Consider the following 22250-nt stretch of genomic DNA (forward strand, 5'->3'; position numbering starts at 1 on the left):
CGAACTGCAGGATGCAGCAAAAGTCTCCTTGCCAACCAAAAAGGGGGTGGGGGTGGTGAAGGCAAAGCCTGGGAGGCGGGGAAGGGAAGAGCGGGAGACCCCCAGACAGAACGGCTGAGGGGAAAGAAAGACGGAAGGAGGGAGGGATTGAGAAGCGAAGCCAGGGAAAGCTGAGAGAAAAGGGGAGCGGCGCGCGCGAGAGAGGGGGGGCGGGCATTCCCGAAACGGACGGAGAAAGCCCTCTCTCGCAGCGAAAGCGCTCCCAGCCATGGGGCTGCGAGAGAGGGCATTCTCTGTCCGTTTCGGGAAAGCCCGCCCCGGCACCGGCAGCGCCCCGCCCAGCTGGAGCTTCCCTAGGAGCTCCGCGGCACACCTGGCTGTGTCTCGCGGCACACTAGTGTGCCGCGGCACACCGGTTGGGAAACACTGCTCTAGACTATACAGATTGAGTTCATTAAGTCTTTCTTGATACGTTTTATGCTTAAGCCTTCCACCATTCTTGTAGCCCGTCTTTGGACCCGTTCAATTTTGTTAATATCTTTCTGTAGGTGAGGACTCCAGAACTGAACACAGTATTCCAAATGTGGAATATTCCATTTATGGTAAAAAGGTTGTGAGTATGCAAAGCAGTCATATTGCTGAGTCACAGTGACTAAGCTGCAAACTGATTGGGCTAGAACAGTATAAATAGCAATGCACCTTTGCAGTGATAGTGGTTCGTTGTGGTTGGTTGGTAAGTTTGTAGTGATTAATAATCTGCAGTTAATGGTGAAGTTGTGCACAGAAGAAAGAGATATCTATTTTTGATATACTGAAGAGTGAAAACTACTTCAAACAGTTCCTGCAGCATTGCCTTCATTCTTCAAAAGCTTCAATTCCTGAGTATCTAGTCACGTATCTCTGTGCATAGCCAGTAGCTTTTGAACACACTTTGGACTGGTCTATGAGATGTTCTTATAATACCATATGTGTCCATCAGCTCAAAAGAGGTTGGAGAGCTATTGCACAAACAAAGGAATGGTCCAAATTAGGGAATGTCTCTAAAACAGAAATAGGCAACTTCAAATAGAGAAGAAGGAAGAGTTCAAGTAGAGAAAGAGAATAAATGTTGCACAAATGAGCAATGATCTGCTTACTCCAGACCATACCAGCTTGGCTGGAGATGACAAGAACGTTGGTACTAAGTCAGTATTCACCTCGTTAAAAATAAAATGTTTAAAAATGAGTTATTGACAGTATCAGTTTCAGACAAAAACGGAAGTCCAGAATTCAAAAATTCTTGAAAAAATTTGAGAAACGAGAGGTATTGACATAGTGGGGCAACAGGCTATTTATTCACTTTATGTAAATAAAGTACATTTACACAAAGTTACTGTATTTCGTAAACTACTCAAGACTCATTTATACCGCCAGGCATGGGGGAGTTGAGATAGCCCTTCCCCCTAGGCCATTACAAGTTATGCATGGTATGTTTGTGTGTATGTTTGGTTTCATAATAGGGGTTTTAGTTGTTTTTTATTATTGGATTGTACATGTTGTTTTTATTATTGTTGTTAGCCGCCCCGAGTCTACGGAGAGGGACGGCATACAAATCCAATAAATTATTATTAAATTATTATTATTATTATTATTTATTTTGTTAACCTTATTTAGCTGTTTCTGGAAATCCACCACTCTTTATAAGAAATCTGTTGGTGGATTCTGGATGGCAGAGGGAGGTCAGTTAAACTTTTTGATTAGTCAGAACAGGTTTGCTCATCGCCCTTTGCTGCGATGGCAACCTATGGCATGCATGCCACAGGTGGTACATAGAGCCATATCCGAGGGCATGTAAGGCATTGTCCTATAACAGCTCCAGTGCGCATGCACACACTGGCTAGCTGATTTTCGGCCTTCTGGAGCCTGGAGGCCATTTTTGCCCTCTCCAGGTTTCAGAAAAAGCTCCTCCAGAAGCTGCGCGCCTTTGCTGGACAGCAGAGTGTCAGAACCGGGCTGCCCTGCTGTTCAGCAAAGGCACACAGCTTCTGGAGGAGGTTTTTCTGAAACCTGGACAGGGCAAAAATGGCCTCCCGGCTCCAGAAGGCTGAAAATCAGCTGGCCAATGGGATGCAGTGAGGCGATGTCAGCCGTTTCCTGGCGGCAGAGCCGAAAGGATCCAGCAGAGCTATGGAAGCGCACCAAGGGTAAGGGGCTGGGAATGCCAACACGGCTGGAGTCGGTCTGCAAGCGAGTGACAGGCAAACTCCATTTTGCCTGAAACAATGGTTGTTTGTTGGGATCTGGAACCAGGAAAAGGAGAAAAGGAGCCGAGTCTCTCAACAAGGAGAGCAAGATCCACTCCGAGTCTCCGGAGAGGGGTGGCATACAAATCTAATTTAAAAAATAAATAAATAAATAAATAAATAAATAAATAAATAAATAAATAATAATAATAATAATAATATCCGAAAGGCAGGTTATTTATTTATTTATTTTTATTTATTCATTCAATTTTTATGCCGCCCTTCTCCTTAGACTCCTTAGGCGGCTTACAACATGTTAGCAATAGCACTTTACAACAGAGCCAGCGTATTGCCCCCACAATCCGGGTCCTCATTTTACCCACCTCGGAAGAATAGAAGGCTGAGTCAACCTTGAGCCGGTGATAAGATTTGAACCGCTGACCTTCAGATCTACAGTCAGCTTCAGTGGCCTGCAGTACAGCACTCTACCTGCTGCGCCACCCCGGCTCATGCTCATAGAGGTTGGCCTGGCCATCACCTTCCCTTCTTCCATCGGCACCAGGTGCTCACCGGAGCCTTTTGGATCTGGCTCTGCCTGCAACAATTGTGGTGCAGGCAGGCAGGCAAGAGAGCTGGCCAATGGATCCACAGGGAAAGATCTCATACTGAAGGCAGCAGAGCTTGGGAAGAACCATCTCTTGGGAGCAGTCAATGGAGCACTGGGATTAGGGCCCCAGTTTGGCGGGTGGAGGAAAAGAGGCTTGGACCAGGGCATGCGTGGCAAGAGTGCCGCAGAGGCTGACCAGTCTCAAAGGGCCTGGTTGGGCTCTGTTGGAAGGCAGCCCCTTTGCGGTATACTCTGGGCTGCTCTGCTGGCCATTGGCCCCGCCAGCCCTGCAGCACTCCTGCTATGCAAACCCTGCTCCCAGATGCTTTCCCCCTGCCTGCCTGGTCCTAGCGCCCCTTTGATTGCTCTTCCCAGGCTCTGCTGCCTTCGGTATGAGATCTTTCCCTATGGAGCCACTGGCCAGCTCACTTGCCTGCCTGCCTGCCCTTTCTTTGCCTTTCTCTTCCTTATGAACCCAACAAGCAAACATAGATTCACAAGCTGAGACGAATTTTAAACGTTATGCCAATCTACAATTTGGCTGAATTAAGATGGACAGCCAACCTAAACCTCGACTTACTTAGGATGTGTTTATTCTCCCTTGATGCCAAAGAAAATTTGGGCAGAATCCTTTTGAAGACTTTAGGAGCTTTTTTAAAAAAATCTGCTATTGCCCTTGAGAGAGAGCATTTAAATAAAAAAAAAATGCTTTTTTTAAAAAGAGTACAAGTAACTTGAAAGAAATTGAGAAAAACATACTAATGACTATCAGATCTTCAAACCAAGAATCAAAGTCATTATCTGCAGAAGAGAGACTCAAACTTTAATCCTTCAGGAATCGCCCTTGATGTTTTAACAAAACCTGCTTTACAAAACCAAAAATGAAGGGAGGCAAAGGCAAAATGAAAAAAAAGTAGTAAGATATAACTGTGATAAATCTGATCTGATAAACTGATAAATCGCTGTGTGTGTATGATTTAACACAACACAGAATAGATGGACAAAATATAATTTTTCAGTAAATAAATACAGTGATACCTCGTCTTACAAACGCCTCGTCATACAAACTTTTCGAGATACAAACCCGGGGTTTAAGATTTTTTTGCCTCTTCTTACAAACTATTTTCACCTTACAAACCCACCACCGCGGTTGGGATGCCCCGCCTCTGGACTTCTGTTGCCAGCGAAGCACCTGTTTTTGTGCTGCTGGGATTTCCCTGAGGCTCCCCTCCATGGGAAACCCCACCTCTGGACTTCTGTGTTTTTGTGATGCTGCAGGGGAATCCCAGCAGTGCAAAAACAGGTGCGCTGCTGGCAACGGAAGTCCAGAGGTGGGGTTTCCCAGCGAGGGGAGCTTCAGTGAAATCACAGCATCGCAAAAACACAGAGGTCCGGAGGTGGGGTTTCGAGGACTTCGGTGGTTTTACGATGCTGCGATTTCACTGGAGCTCCCCTCGCTGGGAAACCCCACCTCTGGACTTCCGTTGCCAGCGAAACACCCGTTTTTGCGATGCTGGGGTTCCCCTGCTGGGATTCCCCTGCAGCATCACAAAAGCACAGAAGTCTGGAGGTGGGGTTTCCTATGGAGGGGAACCTCAGGGAAATCTCAGCAGTGCAAAAACGGGTGCTTCGGCTGGCAAAAGGGGTGAATTTTGGGCTTGCACGCATTAATCGCTTTTCCACTGAATCCTATGGGAAACATTGTTTCGTCTTACAAACTTTTCACCTTAAGAACCTCATCCCGGAACCAATTAAGTTTGTAAGACAAGGTATCACTGTACTCTCCTTTGGACATCTAGATCAGGGAGAATAAAATGATAGAAGAACAGGGTTGTAAATTTAATTTCTCTACATAAATATAAGAATATAGCTGAGCTTTATTCTCCAAAGCACCTGAGGGCAGGACAGGAAACAATGGTTGGAAACTAATCAAAGAGAGAATCTGGAATAAAGACACTTGCCAACAGTGAGGACAATTAACCAATGGAATAAACTTGAGTTCAGCAATTGTGGGTGCTCCATCACTGAAGGTTTCTAAGAAGAGACTAGACCACTGGTCTGAAATGGTAGAGGTTCTCCTTCTTGAGCAAGGGGTTGGACTAGAAGGCCTCCAATATTCTGTTCTATTCTATTCTATTCTATTCTATTCATCTCATCCCTTAAAACAGACTTTAAATATCCATAATAGTCTTACTTGTGGTAAATAGCAGCTCCTCCAATATTCTATTCTATTCTATTCCTCTCATCCCTTAAAACAGACTTTAAATATCCATAATAGTCTTACTTGTGGTAAATAGCAGCTCCACTCAATACCATGGAATAGTCATTAGTCCATTTCGATGTGTAGCCCCACCTCTCCTTCGTGTTATCCCAAAAGTGGCTGCGGGCAGGGTAACCCACAATCCTCTCTGGGAAGCTCTGCCAGACAGTGAAGGCAAAATCCACCTGCAGGCAAGGGGAGAAAAAAAAATATGGATGTGGCAAGTGGTAATCAAAGAGTCTCAAAAATGTCAGCAAAACAAAATATTACCTTTTCACTAATTCATAATTTGCAATCTTGGAACTGTTGCAAAACATTAATCCTCTGTATTCATCAGTAAATTAAACTGACTACTTGACATTTTGCCCTGTAATTATGCACATTTAAATGTTTTCCCGTTCGCAGGAGCCTACAGCTCCAGAGAATCATATTAACATTTTGCCGGCATGACACAGGCATCCCGAAAGCTGTGAAAACCTGGCTTTTCCGGCAGGGCTAGGGCCGTTGATCTGATGGTGTACCACCGAGAGCCGGCCATAAATGGTATCTATGTTTTTTACTCTTGGATTTAAATAGTTTTTTAAAAAGTTTCCCCCCCCCCCCAATATATTTTTATTAATTTTCTTAAAATAGACAAAACTGACAAACATACATTTAACATAAAAGTGGGGTTGTATCTTCCCCGCTTATTCTAGAAGTAAAATTTCAATACAAAAAAAAGAATACATTAAAAAAAAAACATAAGTTCAACTTATTACTTTAAATGAAAAGAAGAAATTTGTTTTATCTTATGTAATAAATCTTCATGCATAAACTAATTCTAACATAACTCTTAAATCATATCAATGCTAATTCTAACATAACTCTTAAGTCATATCACTGCTAATACAGTTCTCTCATTTATTTATTTATTATTTTAATATTTCTTCTTGTTTATCCATATATACACTTTGTTCCATATCTCATAATATTCTGTTTCTTCTTGATCTTTTAACCGTCTTGTCATCATATCCATTTCAGTGCAATCTAATATATTCTTAATAACTTCCTCTTCTTTTGGGATATTTTCCCCTTTCCAATTTTGCGCATATATTATCCTGGCCGTGTTTTTAAAAAAGTTTTAACGTTATCTGTATGTTTTAATTTTGTTTGTGAGCCACCTAGAGTCTCTAGGGCAGTGATGGCGAACCTATTTTTGCTCGAGTGCCAAAAGCGTGCACATGCCTGCGATAGCGTGCACGCATGCACCCACACCCCTAATACAATGCCTTTCCACCACACATGCTTACACAACCGCCCCCCACCCTGCACTTCCCCCCGCAAATGCTCACAGACCTCACTGAAGCCTCTGGAGCCTATGGATGGTGAAAAACAGGCCCAACGGGCCTACCGGAAGTTGGTTTGTGAACTTTCAATAGGCCTGTTGTGCCGTTTTTCTCCTTCCTCAGGCTTCCGGAGACTCTCCTGAAGCCTGGAGAAGGCAAAAATGGCCTCCCCACACCCTCCGGAAGGCCAAAAATCAACTGGCTAGTGCGAATATTTATTTATTTATTTATTAGATTTGTACGGCGCCCCTCTCCGCAGATTCGGTGCGGCTCACAGCAGTGATAAAACAGTATACAATGACAAATCTAATATTAAGTCTAAAATAACAATTTTACATTAAAAACCTAAAAAAACCCTTATATAAAAACATACACACAAACATTCCATACGTAAAACTACATAGGCAAGGGGAGATGTCTCAGTTCCCCCACGCCTGACGGCAGAGGTGGGTTTTAAGAACTTTACAAAAGGCAAGGAGGGTGGGGGCAGTCCTGATCTCCGTGGGGAGCTGGAGCTGATATAGGATGACACCTTGCGTGCCCCTCAGATATGGTTCTGTGTGCCACCTGTGTGCCATAGGTTTGCTATCATGGCCCTAGGGAGATGGGTGGCATACAAATTGAATGAATGAATAAATAAAATAAATAAACCATAAACATTCACAACTAGCGGAGAACTGGGTGTCTATAGGAATCGTTTGTTTACTAAGTGAACCAGTGAGGTGATTCTCTGTCCATTTTGCAGGGAATAAGAACATAAGAAGAGCCATGCTGAATCAAAGCAAAGCCCATTGAGTCCAGCATTCTGTGTCACACAGTGGCCCACCAATTGTACATGGGGATCTTGAGTAGAAAGAGAAGGCAAAACTCTCTCTTTCCCTCGACCCCCAACAAAGGCGGCACATGGACATCCGTTTCAATAACCACCGATACATTTGGCATCCATGAATCTGTCTAATCCTGCTGGAAGCTATCAAGGCTGACAGCTGTCATGACAACCTCTTCTGGAAGTGAATTCCATAAACCAACAACCTTCTGATTGAAGAAATATTTCCCTTTATTTGTCCTCGCTTTCTTACCTATGAGCTTTAGGGAGTGCCCCCTTGTCTTAGTATTGTGAGATAGATAAAAATTATTTTCTATCCCATGCATGATTTTATACACTTCGATCAAGTCACCCCTTAAATGCCGTCTTTCAAGGCTTAAGAGACCAAGGCGTTGCAACCTGGTTTCATAAGGGAGGTGCTCCATTTCCTTGATCATACTTGTTGCCCTTTTTTGCACCTTTTCCAGTTCCATTATATCCTTCTTGAGGTGCAGTGACCAGAAAGGAAGAAAGGAAGTGTCTCTTTTTTTACTGCTGGATGGAGGACATCAAATTAAAAATGATGTTTTCCAAAGACAGATGTTCCAAAATTATTAATTCCTCACGCCCTTATTTGTCATATTTTCTCCTTGGCTTCAGATAGTGTAAGACAGATAATGAATATTTTATATCCTACTACGGCTGTGGGAATATTTGAGCTGAAGATTCAAGCAGCGCAAATGAGGTCTTCAAACTGAATTTTTGAACTGAATCAAACATTTGAGTTCAATTCATACTATAAATACCATGATGCGGTCCAGCCCTATTGTGAAACTAGAGGTTCAAAGCATTTCTCCATAAAGGTTCAGATCTTTAAAGGGTGTTTCTAGTTAAGTTACTAGACTCATTCTCTTCCAACATGAAATGCATACAGCTCAGACAAAACAATTATTCCTGCCACACTCTGATCACAAATTATTAATACATCAGAAAATCAGCAGACACCTTAACATTCTTTATATAAAAGCTGCTATCTGTTTTCTTGAAAGGATTAAAGCTAAGTTAAGAAAGGAACAGTAGTAGTGTTAGATATAGATAAAGGAACCTACTGGGGTTTGGGAAGACTTTATAATAACAAATGAAAAATGCTCTTGTGACTTTAATTTGCATGTTTTATAAATACTCCTTTCTCCATTGTTCAGGTTCTAGAAGGGGATGGGACGGACATACAAAATGTCAATAAAGTGATCGTAAACCAGCAATTCATCATTAAAATTCTGGTTTAATGCCACCTACAAACTTCCTAATTTTGTTTTCAGCGTTTTTCATTGAGGCTGATGTAGAGAACCAAAATAATTGGGTTGGAGGGTGGGGGTGGATGAGAAAGTTAGCCAACCTGTTACTGTCTTAAGACAGCCAACACTCTCCTTAAATCCACATGGATTTTTAATTATGCGTTATAGAGATGTTTCCCCTCCCACTGTGCTGGATGGCTTAATATTTCATTTCATTAGGAGTGAAAAGCTAAAACCTTAATTAAAGGTAAAAAATGAAGAAGCATTTGAGGCTTTTCTGAGTTTTATCACTCATATTTGAATGCTGGAAAACTACTATTTAAATGAATAGGTAAGTAGTAAAAGATATCTTGGGTGATAACCCCCATAATTTATTATTCAGGTTCACCAGGAATTCTGGGAGCTTCAACTAAACAAACTTTCATAGGACATAAAATTGGAGAGGAATATTTAAACCAGGTTTCTTTACTAATGGTCCTCTGTGAAATTTGCAGAATGTGGCATTGGTCACTAGCTTAGACGGTGTTATTAAAAAAGAGAAATCTTGCAATTGATACAAGATTGACAGATCAAAATGGGACAATATACACCAATGCAGAATAACAACAGCAATCTCACTTAGACTTATATACCGCTATATAGTGCTTCACAACCGTCTTTAACCAATTTACAGAATCAGCATATTGCCCCCAACAATCTGGGTCCTAATTTTACCCAGCTCAGGACAGAAGGCTAAGTCAACCTTGAGCCTGGTGAAATATAAATAACAGAAGTCTAACTAAATCCAAGCAAGAATGGGTCCTTTCATGCAACATATTACACAGCAAGGCAAGTTGACACATTCAGAATATTGGCTTTGAGAAAATGAGAGAAATCTATTAAAAAAAACAGCTGAAAAATGATTTTAATAGATATAAGCAATAACAGTAAAACTTTAAAGTATATCTAACTAGCAGAATGGTTTGGGGGAAAACACATTCTTTTTACAATGTATTTTTATTATACTATATGGTCTTACATTTTATGTCTCTATTTTTGAACTCTTACTTTTGTACAATAATAAAACTAACCAAAAGCCCCCCCCTACCCCAAAAAGGGGGAAAGTTACATCAAGTGATTCAGATAGACCACATGTGATAGAAAATAAATTAGAATTCAACCTGGCTAACGTTTGGCATTATTTAAGGGTTAGCTAAAAAAACAGGGATGTCAAATTAGAACCTACATAGAATTTCCAGATTCACAATAGTTGTTTGATCCATGTGGGAAATAAGATACTGGCTGGAGAAAGCTCTGTTACAATCCAGATGGTTGGGAGATATTTTGGGACATATACAGAGACCTTCTGAATCAAGCACTGAATTACAACAACCTCTGAATTTTATTTTTAATTCTGTTTTGGACAGCAGAGAAATACAGTTGTGTTCAAGCAAACATGGACCTTCAACAGAAGAGATATAACTACACACCTAGCCCCATCCTCTAACCATTTGCAAGACCATGTACATTCAAGTTAATAAACATATTAAAAGATCCAGATATAACAGGAACAACTGGATTCCAGAAACACTAAATGGGGTTATTTGTATTTATTTATTTATTTATTTATTTGCATTTCACTTTCATTATGTCTTTATAAACATTTTAAGGCCGTGAACCTATCTGCCAAGTTCTCGCTGTTACAGCCGCGCCAGCTGCTGCTTGAATCTGATTGGCTCAGATGCAGGCAGCCAGCAAGCGGGCAATTCATCAATATCTAATATTGCTTTTTATTTTTATTTTCCCTACAACAATAATCCTTCTGGGCCAGTGAAGGGCCGCAATTACCTTTCCCTACCGGATTGGTCTCGGAGGCCGGCTCTCATGCGAGATTTGCACAAGATTTCAGTGATTTTCGCCGATTTCTTTGCTTCTGCGCATGCACTGAAGCAAAGAAAGGCCGAAAATCACCAAAATCTCGTGTGATATTTCGGCAATTTTCGCCTATTTCTTGGCGTGGGCAGTGGCAGGCGTACAAACTCTCACGTGAGATTTGCACAAGATTCCAGTGATTTTCGCTGATTTTTTTTGCTTCCGCGCATGCGCAGAAACAAAGAAAGGCCAAAAATCACCCAAATCTCGTATGATATGACTGTAACTTGTTGCTTATATCCTAAGATTTTATTAATATTGCTTCTTCATTGCTTATTTGACCCCTATGACAATCATTAAGTGTTGTACCACATGATTCTTGACAAATGTATATTTTATTTTATGTATGCTGAGAGCATATGCACCAAGACAAATTCCTTGTGTGTCCAATCACACTTGGCCAATAAAAATTCTATTCTATGCTATTCTATTCTATATTTCGGCGATTTTCACCTATTTCTTTGCTTCCGTGCAGGAGCAAAATATCGCACGGTGGTGCGTGAGGGTATATTCCGGGGATGCGCAGATGTGCACACATTGTTGTTTCCGCTACCGGAATGGCGATACCAGGCGTACCGGGGGCAGCTCGCCCCTCTATTGGGCTGATAAAGAGTGACTGATCCAAAGTCACCCAGCTAGCTTTCATGCCTAAGGTGGAACTAGAATTCACAATCATCTGGTTTTAAGCCTGATGCCTTAACCTCTGGACCAAACTGGCTGTTTTGGGTCTTAAAAGTCTTGAGTCTTCAAAGAAGGCTCCATGTGCTATTTCAAAGTAATAAATTCTAAAGGACAACTTGCTTTTTTTTTTAAAGGCAGGGAGAAGTAAGAGAGAGAGAGAGAGAGACATACACAGAGAGGGAAAATCACCCTGAAATTGAAGGAGACAATAAACACTCAAAGCTTTTCCAGAGATGCCATTAATAATGTATTTCCAATATATTGCCATGTTATATAAATGGTGCCCATTCCCACTATCTCTTTACGGGAAGAGGTGAGAGAAATCAATACTCATCCCACTTGTAAAAATTGGTTTTCTACATTGGATCCCCTATCTCCAGCTCCCTGCCCCCATTGCTCCATCCCAGCAGTCTTTTCTTCTACTGCTTCTGATGCAGCAGTTCTGAAGTATCAGTCAGAAAGAAAAATCTTGCATTGAAAAAAAAAAGAGCTTGGGTGAAGCTCTGATTCACGAAAGAGAGACACATAATCTAGGCATCTGTTATGTGTGTGGTGCTTTCTTCAAAAGAAATTATTAGGTCAATGCTAGGCAAACACAGCTCTTAAAAACCAGAATATAATAGGAATTAATACAAAAATTAGATATAGATACCCATGTATTCACAAGGGTACACCTACATTTAATTAATACAAAAATTAGATTTAGATACTCAAGTATTCACACATGTACATAAACACCTACATCTAAACTGGTGGAGATGTTTATGTACATGTGTGAATACTGTTAGTACGGTGTGTATAACTAGCTGGCTTTTCCTATATATAACTTAAGCCAGCAATGTATGGTTAAAGGAATTAACACATTGCCGCTTTAAGAGCTAGTGTTGCAGTCAGCTATAAGAGGAAGTTAGCAGCATTTCTCTTTCTCAGAGCCTAGAGTCTCTATTGTAAGGACTACTATGTGTAGTAAGAACGATGTGTTCTAATGTTAGTCTGTATATGTACTGATTTAGACTTGCATTGTATATGTATTGAGAATATTGATTGCTGTATTTATAAATGGCTAGGACTTTTACTGACTATGATATTTGCCTAATGTAAATAATATTTATACATTTATACATGGTCTGGTTATTTGGAGTACCGCTCATATCTCTAGAATATTAACTGGATATCCTCTACCTCCATGTTTTCCGTTGCGCAGGGGTAATAATTTACTCCTCAACCCTAACATTGGTAACTCCTTAACACCTAACAAATACTTGGGTTTATATTCATATCTGTATGTTACATTTGGCCATTTGGCCCAACAAGACACCCAACCTTCTTTCTTTCCTAATAGACCAAGAAGCATTGCTGAGATGAAACTACGGGAATTTCAGATGGACACGGAATTAGGATGCCAACTGGGTCATGATGGCGCAGTGGTTAGAATGCAGTATTGCCGGCTACTTCTGCTGACTGCCAGAAATTCAGCAGTTCAAGTCTCACCGGCTGAAGTTTGACTCTGAAGTCAGTAAAACGAGGACCCAGATTATTGGGGGCAATATGCTGACTCTGTAAAGCTCTGTGAAGCAGTACATAAGTCTAAGTGCTGTTGCTATTGCTTTCTCTTAGATAAATATTTGAACTGCTGTTCAAATCTTTGGAAGCACTTTCTTAGAAGTAACATGGCCACCTTGCTTCTAAGAAAGCTGCAGAAGTCCTTCTGTGTTGCAACCAGGTAGAGCTTCTCTGGGAACAGGAAGCAAATGTTCATAAACCTCAACTAAGAAGGTATCACTCACTTTTCCTAGTCAACTGGGCCAAAACTTGGATGGATGGATAGATGGATGGATGGAAGGAAGGAAGGAAGGAGGGAGGGAGGGAAAGAAGGAAGGAATGTCAAATACAATGATACCTCGTCTTACAAATGCCTCATCATACAAACTTTTCGAGATACAAACCCAGAGTTTAAGATTTTTTTGCCTCTTCTTACAAACTATTTTCACCTTACAAACCCACCGCTGCTGCTGGGATGCCCCGCCTCTGGACTTCCGTTGCCAGCGAAGCACCCGTTTTTGCACTGCTGGGATTCCCTCGAGGCTCCCCTCCATGGGAAACCCTACCTCCGGACTTCTGTGTTTTTGTGATGCTGCAGGGAATCCCAGCAGCGCAAAAATGGGTGCTTCGCTGGCAACGGAAGTCTGGAGGTGGGGTTTCCCAGCGAGGGGATCCTCAGTGAAATCGCAGTATCACAAAAACACAGAGGTCCAGAGGTGGGATTTCGAGGACTTCGGTGTTTTTGCGATGCTGCAATTTCACTGATGCTCCCTTCGCTGGAAACCCCACATCCGGACTTCCGTTACCAGCGGAGCGCTTGTTTTTGCGATGCTGGGATTCCCCTGTAGCATCGCAAAAACACAGAAGTCCGGAGGTGGGGTTTCCCATGGAGGGGAGCCTCAGGGGAATCCCAGCAGCGCAAAAACAGGCGCTTCAGCTGGCAAAAGGGGTGAATTTTGGGCTTGCACGCATTAATCGCTTTTCCACTGATTCCTATGGGAAACATTGTTTCGTCTTACAAACTTTTCACCTTAAGAACCTCGTCCCGGAACCAATTAAGTTTGTAAGATAAGGTATCACTGTACTAGTATGACTTTGGAGAACCAGAACAATCTTCCACAGGAAAAATATCTCACCTCAGTGGTTGAAAGCACCGTATCTTCGTCGAGGCTTAGAACAGCATCTGTGACAATGTTCTCATAGGGTAGGAAGCGGCTGCTCATGACCTGTAAGGTGAACGAGATGGGTCAGTGAGATGCTATTGAGTCTCATCTGCAGACAGAACCTCCATACTCGAGCCCAAAGAGTTAACATTCTACCACAGCATTAAAAAGGGGAGGAAATGGCTGGGAAAGAAAAGAGCTTCATGTGCAAGAACTTTGCAGCTTATTGCATCCGACCTAACAATGTGATTATGTTACTCCTGATTAATTTCAGCAAGAGTGGCCTTCTAGATTTATGCGTTCACATTATTCCCTTACCCAAAATGTTGTCATGCATAATGCTCTGGTTTGATTTTTTGGAAACCAACCAACCATTTTAACATAATTAAAAGGCAATAAGTCATAGCTATATTTAGAGTATATATGCTTCTCAAAAGCTTAAAGTAGCATTTAGAATCCCTTCTTACTTTATCTTCATCAAAATCTGATAAGGTAGGCTAGGTTAAATGATAGCGACTAACGCAATGCCTCGGGCTAAAATTTATAGCTGAGTGAAGATTTAACTTATACCTCCCAAGCAATGCCTAATGTTCTCACCAATATACTTCACTGGTTGGATTTCAACATCTATAGCTAGTCACACACTATCTTTGAAAATAAGAAACGATGAACAAAAGAGTGTAAATTTTTAAGTTAGAATGTTCCTAAGACAATACAATGCCTATGTAGGATTCTGCATTAATCTTTTGAAACCACTATGACATCAATTTGTGAGTAGTAGCTGATATAAGAATATTGTCGGGTTCTCTTGAGACACTCCAGCTTCTCTGAGTGACTATACATTAATTTATTACAGGTAGACAATTCAATCTCGTTCTGCGGCATGCCATTATTAGATGTAGCTCATCTCATTTCCACAGTGATGTGAAAACTCAGAATCCCAAAGTGTGCTTTTCTAAACCTATTTGGAGAGCATTTTTTTTCTGAGAAATACAGCACAACATTTTGACAATTTCGGATTTTTATTTTGTTCAGATTTGTTGCTTTTTGTCACCGCCAAATCCTCTTCACTGATTTGCCAACATTAGATCTTCATATTACTAGAAGGAAAATTGCAGCAGTATCTGTATTTTTTTTTTTTTTAAATCTTTCTCTTTCGTCATCTAGAAACATTTATATTTAGGTAGAACTATTTTTCTTGTTAGTTTGCTCTTGTTTTTTTATTAAAAAATGAAGTATTGAAAGGCAAGGAATCTATCATGTGTTCTGCCGGTGTGTTTCAACCGCCCATAATTACAGGGTAATTAGTCCAGAAAGACACACACCACACGATAAAAGAAAACCCAAAAGTTTTTATAAACAGAAAAATGGAAACAGCTCCCTTTTTAAATGTCAAAGGGATTTTCTGGTACACACAAGGCACAGGTGAAATGCAATCCAATTGCTCACCCAATAACTGGGAAATTGAGTCCAATTCTAAAGTCCAGAGAGTCCACACACACAATCCTGAACAGCAAAAAACCACTATCTTGACGAAAGAATGAATCAGATAAACTGCCATGAGGCTAACACACCAGGCTGCACTTTTATCTGTAGCACTAATTGCAGCAGCCCCACCCAACCACAGGTGGCCTCATTTTCTCTTGTAATAATCCTTCAGTTGTTGTCTCCTATGCATCACTCTATGCATGCGTGGATGTGTCATTAGTTCTTGTTGAGAATCCAGGGATGATACAGATGATTGATCTCCTCCTGGGCTGTCTGCCAAACTCCCCTCTTCCCTGTCACTCACACTTCCTTGGTCAGAGGAGACAGATTCTACTGGAAGCAAAACAGGCCTGCGGCATGTGGATGTCTCCCCCACATCCACCTCCACATTGCTTGGGGCAGGAGTTGGGCCAGAGCTAACCACAACATTATGGAGTACTAATAATGAGTTTCAACCATTCAGACATGAACCCAAGAGGTGAACAAGTACAGTTTCCTGAGGCAAGGATTGTTCTAAGGCTGAAAACATTTAATGCATCGTTTATAATAATTTTTGCCACCCTGGGGTTTTTGATTGATTAAAAGCCTGGATAATTCTTAGCAGAAAAACTATAATCCTGCATGTCTAAAAGGAGCCTGGCTTGACAAAATGGTTGTGCTTGAGCAAGGAAGCTTACAGAAGGGTTGTTTTTTTTTTAAAGCCAATTTGGAATTCTAAACATATATCCACCCCCCATATTTGGGCATTTGCTGTTCAGGAGAAGCGTGATCCTTGACGATGCTTCCAGATTTCTTTGTAGTCCCTAAAAAACTTCAAGACTATTTCTTACCTGGGTTTTTTGAACTTTTAAAGTTCTATTCTTCCCTTAGGCCCTCCAATACATGAAACAACACAACAAAAAATGGAAGGAAGCAATCAAGTCCACCAAAGAAGACAGTCTCAAACGTAAGTGTTTTCTCTGTTAGCCCTGCAGTGAATCTCAAACTACCCTGAGATCTGAGTCAACAGATTTAGCTGCCACCTTAGTGGCCATTTAGTGTATTGGAGAAAAGCACAGATATTACCTCCATTCTTTTTAGATGGATGAGAAATACCTGGGAGCGTCAATAATTTAGATACATCTCCCCCCACCCTCAATTGGGACACCTAATTCAACAAAGAACCATGAAATTGCATGAAACTGTAGAATCAGCAACCTTGAAGTATGTTGTATAAGTACTTCATGGTTGTAATAGACCCGATACTCTGCTACTGTTTTTCAGCAAGACGGAGAGGTGATCATACCTCTATGTCAAAACTCCTCTTGAGGGTTGAGATGTAACTGGACTCAGCATATGTCATTGCTATCCTTGCTGGATTTGGTTGCTAAAAGCTCTAGTTTAATATTTTGGAGACTCAACGTGATATTCCAGCATATCTCTAAATTATATCATATCATTTGTTTGCATGCAAAATCAGGTATAAAATACAAGCCAGTTGTATAGCAGTAACCTACTACGGCAGGGGTGTCAAACTAAAGGCTTGTAGGCTGGATCCTTAGATCTGGACTGTGAGGTCATCCCGGAAACAACAAAGAACTGGCTTGGAGTACCTTTGCCAGCAAAAATGGAGTTCGGGCCTAGGCTCCATTTTTGGTTCTGACGGCCTCCTGCAGCCCTCTGCCAATGAAAACGAAGCTCAGGGAGCTCCATGTACGACGTCCTTAAGCTCCATTTTCAATGGCAAAGGGCTGCAGAAGGCCATTTCGGCTGAAAACAAAACCTTGATGAGTGATATCAAGCTGGCCACGCCCATCCTGGCCCTCTAACGTCAAACACAATCCTGATGCGGCCCTCGATTAAATCGAGTTTGACACCCCTGCATTATAGACAGCAGGAGATTTTTCATTTATTTTTCTTTTTTCACGTCCAAACTACAGTGTTCCCTCGATTTTCGCGGGTCCGAACTTCACGAATAGTATATACCACGTTTTTTAAAAAAATATTAATTAAAAAATACTTCGCGTTTTTTTCTATATCACAGTATCTCCCGCTCGATGATGTCATACGTCATCGCCAAAGTAATAATTTTTGCAAATAAATAACAAAAAAAAAATTATTGTTAATGAATAATTATGTTTATAAATATCAGGATAACTATGTGTCTTATTCAATGGTGAGTACCAGTAATAATGGTGAGTAAATGGTTATTAAGGGAATGGGAAATGGTAATTTAGGGGTTTAAAGTGTTAAGGGATGGCTTGTGATACTGTCCATAGTCAAAAATGGTGTATTTACTTCCGCATCTCTACTTTGCATTAATTCGACTTTTGTGGGCAGTCTCGGAACACATCCCCTGCGAAAATTGAGGCAACACTGTACTATGCCACGTCAATTACCATAAATGGATACTCTAGTATACAGGTAGCCCTCAACTTACAACCACATTCATTCAACAGCCAAAGTTACAATGACACTGAAAAAAAGTGATTTATGGCTGGTCCTCTTACTTATGATTGTTCTAGCATCGCATGATCAAAATTCAGGCGTGTATTTACAACAGTTGCAGTATCTCAGGGTCATGTGATTGTCATTTGTGAACTTCCCATCAGGCTTCTAACAGGCAGAGGTTACGGTCAAGCAAGATTCAATTAACAGCTGTGGTATTCACTTAACAACTGCAGCGATTCATTTCAAAAACCATTGCACAGAAGATTATAAAATCAGGCACAACTCACTTTAATAACTGACTTGTTTACCAATAGAAATAATGGTTGTAAGTTGAGAACTAGCTGTACAGTGGTACCTTGTGATACGAACCCCTCGCCATACGAACAATCCGAGATACGAACCCGGGGTTCGGAAATTTTTTGCCTCTTCTTCCGAACTTTTTCCGTCTTATGAACCCGCCGCCCGAACGCCGAACCCGGAAGTTTGGCAAAAGTTCGGGTTTGGGTGGCCGCCGAGAAGCCCTGCCGCCCGGCTGTTGCTTTTTGAAACAGCTGGGGGGCTTCTCGGCGTCCTCCCGAACCCCAAACCTGAACTTTTGCCAAACTTCCGGTTTCGGCATTCGGGAGGCCGCCAAGAAGCCCCGCCGCCCGGCTGTCACCTTTTGAAACAGCCTGGGGGGGGGGGGCGCTTCACGGCGTTCTCCCAAACGCCAAACCCAAAAGTTCAGCAAAAGTTCGGGGTCGGCGTTCGGGTTCAGGAGGACGCTGAGAAGCCCCGCCACCCGGCTGTTAGCTTTTCAAAAGAGCCGCGGAGCTGTCGGGCCGGTCGGGAGGCTGGAAAGGAGGTGGGGAATCCCAATAGGGAATTCCATGGGCGGAGCTTTGACGTCACAAAGATGTCCTTCCTGGCCGTCCGAAACGGGTTCGGCATTGGGAGAATGCTGAGAAGCGCCCGGCTGTTTCAAAAGGTGACAGCCGGGCGGTGGCGGGTTTTTTCTTGCACGCATTAATTCATTTTACATTGTTTCCTATGGGAAACAATGTTTCGTCTTACGAACTTTTCGCCTTACGAACCTCCTCCGGGAACCAATTAAGTTCGTAAGACGAGGTATTACTGTATTTGTCAATCTCTCATATATTTCTAAGGTCCACTGAGCTTGAAAATATATATGCAGGAGACAGGTGACTTGGAAGCCAGTCCCAATAAAAAAAATAAATTGGGAGTGCAAAATTATCTATGCAATCTATACTGCCTCAGCAGGGGTACAATGCTCCCAGTTCGCTAATACCTGTCCGTCGTAGGAGAGCCAGTCGTGAAGGGAATGCATGGCTCCGCTCACCTGCCTACACACCGCCCTTTTGGGTTCTTCTACCCTGTGTGCATTGGCAAAGTCTTCTGTGCATGCGCAGAGGGTAAAAGAACTGACAGGTATGAGTGAACCAGGAGCATTTGACACCCGTGCTTCAGTCTGCAAGAATTATACATTAAGAAGGTAAGCAGAGCCAGAGAGACCGCTTTAAGTGCCTGGAGGAATTATGGCATGTAGCTGTGATAAAAAAGCCAACAACAGTAATCACAACCATGACAACCTACCTTGCTTTCTCCTTCAATAACAATGACAGGCACAGCAGTGGCAGGCCAGCGATGCTTGGCAGGAAGGGGCTTATCACAATTCCATAAGACAATGATCTGAAAAGCAAGAAGGGTTTCCCGTTAGGAAAATGCTTGCAGAGATCAAAGCTCACAGAAGTTCAAGAGTTATATCAGCTAACAGCTCTGTACTTCACCCTATAACTTCAAAACCAGAAACAAATGAAAAGAGAAAAGTCCCCCAATGAGAGTTGCCAATACAACCCTCAATTGCATTAACAGAAACAATCGAGATCAGTTGAGGTACTAATAGCACTCTATAAAGCCTTAGTAAGATCACACCTAGAGTTCTGCATCCAGTTTTGGTAGCCGCACTATGAAAAAAGATGTTGAGAGACTCTAGAAAAAGTGCAGAGAAGAGCAACCAGGATGATTAGGGGATTGGAGACTAAAGCATATGAAGAACGGTTATAGGAACTGGGCACGGCCAGTGTAGTGAAGAGAAGGACCAAGGGAGACATGATAGCAGTGTTCCAACATTTGAGGGGCTGTCAAAGTGAGGAAGGGGTCAAGCCATTTTCCAAAGCACCTGAAGGCCAGGCAAGGAATAATGGATGGAAACTGACCAAGGAGAGATACAACCTGGAAATAAGGAGGAACTCTATGACAGTGAGAACAATCAACCAATGGAACAGCTTCTCTTCGGAAGGTGAGAGCCTCATCACCTGAGACATTCAAGAAGAGATTGAACTGCATTTGTCAGAACGGGTGTAACATTTCCTGCTTGAGGGGGGGTTGGACTAGATGACCTACAAGGTCCCTCCAATTAAATTTAATTCCTAGCTACAGAAGGGGGGGCTAATTAACTTTTGTTGTTGTTGTGGTTTACTTTTGCTGACTAGCAGCAAGACAATCATCCCAGTTGAATTGGCTGAATTAAAAAGACAATTCACACCGCATCTGACATTTTTTTTTTTGCCGAAAAGACAAAGTGTTTACAGCTTGAACTCAGAGCAGAATAGCTCTACCATGTCCTCAGTGGTGGTTCATGTTTTCATGGGAGCTTGTGTTGAGATACCAAATGCAGAATTCAGTTTTTGGGAAGATCAGGGTGGTCTATTTGCCCCAATTCTCCAGAAACAAAGGCAGAATATCTTACAGGAGTTGAACTTGGCTTCCTGGCAATTTCTGCAAGTTATTAGTCTTCTTGATTAAAAAGGAGGAGGAGGAGGAGGCATGGAAAAAATTGTTGGACTACACTGTAAAATTCAGTGTTTCTTACAGATTTTCATACTTTTCAAAGACCAGCAAAAACTGTATATTGTACGAAAATGTTAAGAGGCAGAATTAGTCTCAGAGCAATTATGCAAATCTTGTTAACAGATGTAATTGAAAACAGATTGCCGAACTTATTTTCTCCTGTATCATATAGCCTGTTAATAAGCCCACTCTAAAAGGAGAAGTGATCAAGTTTGTCCAACTAGGATAGTTTAGTTTAGTCCTGTTGCAAACAAGCTTTTAGTTCCATTTTTTTCAAGTTCTCCTAGAATAGAATAGAGCTGGTAGGTCTTCTTCCAACACCCTGCTCAAGCAAACGAAAAAGGAGACCCTGAATAAACATTTTTCATTTTGATAAATTTTGCACTAGTATCTTCTAGTGAGAGTAGAGGGGCGAGTGTAAAAGAGCATAAAATTCGGTATTCAGTAATAGGCAATACCAAAAGTTCAACTCAATGAAAGACATGCACAGGGGTGGGATTCAGCAGGTACTAACCAGTTCTGGAGAACTGATAGCGTAAATTTTGAATAGTCAGAGAACCGGTAAATATGACTTCTAACTGGTCCCACCCACATCTAATCTCTGCCTCTGGAATCCCAGCTGATTGGAAGGAAATCAGGATTTTCCAGGAACCTTCCCCTGGAGTGGGGAAGGTATAGAGATTTTGCAGTATCTTCCCCTTGGAGTTGTGTGGGAATGGAGATTTTACAGTCTCCTTCCCCTGCAGTGGGGAAGGAATGGAGATTTTACAGTATCTTTCCCATGGAAAGGGAGGGAATAAAGATTTTGCAGTATTCTTTCCCTGGAGAGGGAGGGAATAAAGATTTTGCAGTATCTTCCCCTTGGAGTTGTGTGGGAATGGAGATTTTACAGTATCCTTCCCCTGGAGTGGGGAGGGAATGGAGATTTTACAGTATCCTTCCCCTGGAGTGGGGAGGGAATGGAGATTTTACAGTATCCTTCCCCTGGAGTGGGGAGGGAATGGAGATTTTACAGTATCCTTCCCCTGGAGTGGGGAGGGAATGGAGATTTTACAGTATCCTTCCCCTGAGAGGCGGGGGGAATGAAGATTTTGCAGTATCCTTCCCCTTGGAGTTGTGTGGGAATGGAGATTTTACAGTATCCTTCCCCTGGAGAGGGAGGGAATAAAGATTTTGCAGTATCCTTCCCCTGGAGTGGGGAAGGAATGGAGATTTTGCAGTATCCTTCCCCTGGAGAGGGAGGGAATAAAGATTTTGCAGTATCCTTCCCCTGGAGAGGGAGGGAATAAAGATTTTGCAGTATCCTTCCCCTGGAGTGGGGAAGGAATGGAGATTTTGCAGTATAGAGTGGGATGGGAATGGATATTTCATAATATCTTTCCCCTGCCATGCCCACCAAGCCACGCCCACAGAACCGGTAGTAAAAAAATCTGAATCCCACCACTGAATATGCTTTATAATTCAGATTATAATATCTTCTTGGCTACGTAGAGGATGTAATGATAATGCTCAAGGGTTGGCGGCTTCTGAAGGGTACTCAAGGGGTGGCTGATGATACTATTGCATCCCCAAAATAAATCAGTCCAAAATGTCGATGGTGCTTCTTTAGGGAGTGGTAGACTTTTAAATCTTAAAAAGACATTAGAGGCATTTATTTTTACCTCTTGAAAA

The 22250-nt window shown here is 41.9% G+C and overlaps 1 protein-coding gene across 1 annotated transcript in view; it reads right to left on the bottom strand.

Moving 5' to 3' along the window:
* Nucleotides 1–22250, bottom strand: part of EXT1 (exostosin glycosyltransferase 1) — a 416144-nt gene that overhangs the window by 17304 nt on the left and 376590 nt on the right. The window contains exons 7-9 of the mRNA XM_070748246.1: nt 19323–19418; nt 13785–13874; nt 5114–5274 (exon numbers count right to left, since the gene is read on the bottom strand). Of these exons, the coding sequence (XP_070604347.1) occupies nt 5114–5274; nt 13785–13874; nt 19323–19418 (347 nt within the window). The remainder of the gene's footprint in view (nt 1–5113; nt 5275–13784; nt 13875–19322; nt 19419–22250) is intronic.

This window comes from Erythrolamprus reginae, chromosome 3 (genome assembly GCF_031021105.1).
Source record: "Erythrolamprus reginae isolate rEryReg1 chromosome 3, rEryReg1.hap1, whole genome shotgun sequence".
NCBI classification, from domain to species: domain Eukaryota; kingdom Metazoa; phylum Chordata; class Lepidosauria; order Squamata; family Dipsadidae; genus Erythrolamprus; species Erythrolamprus reginae.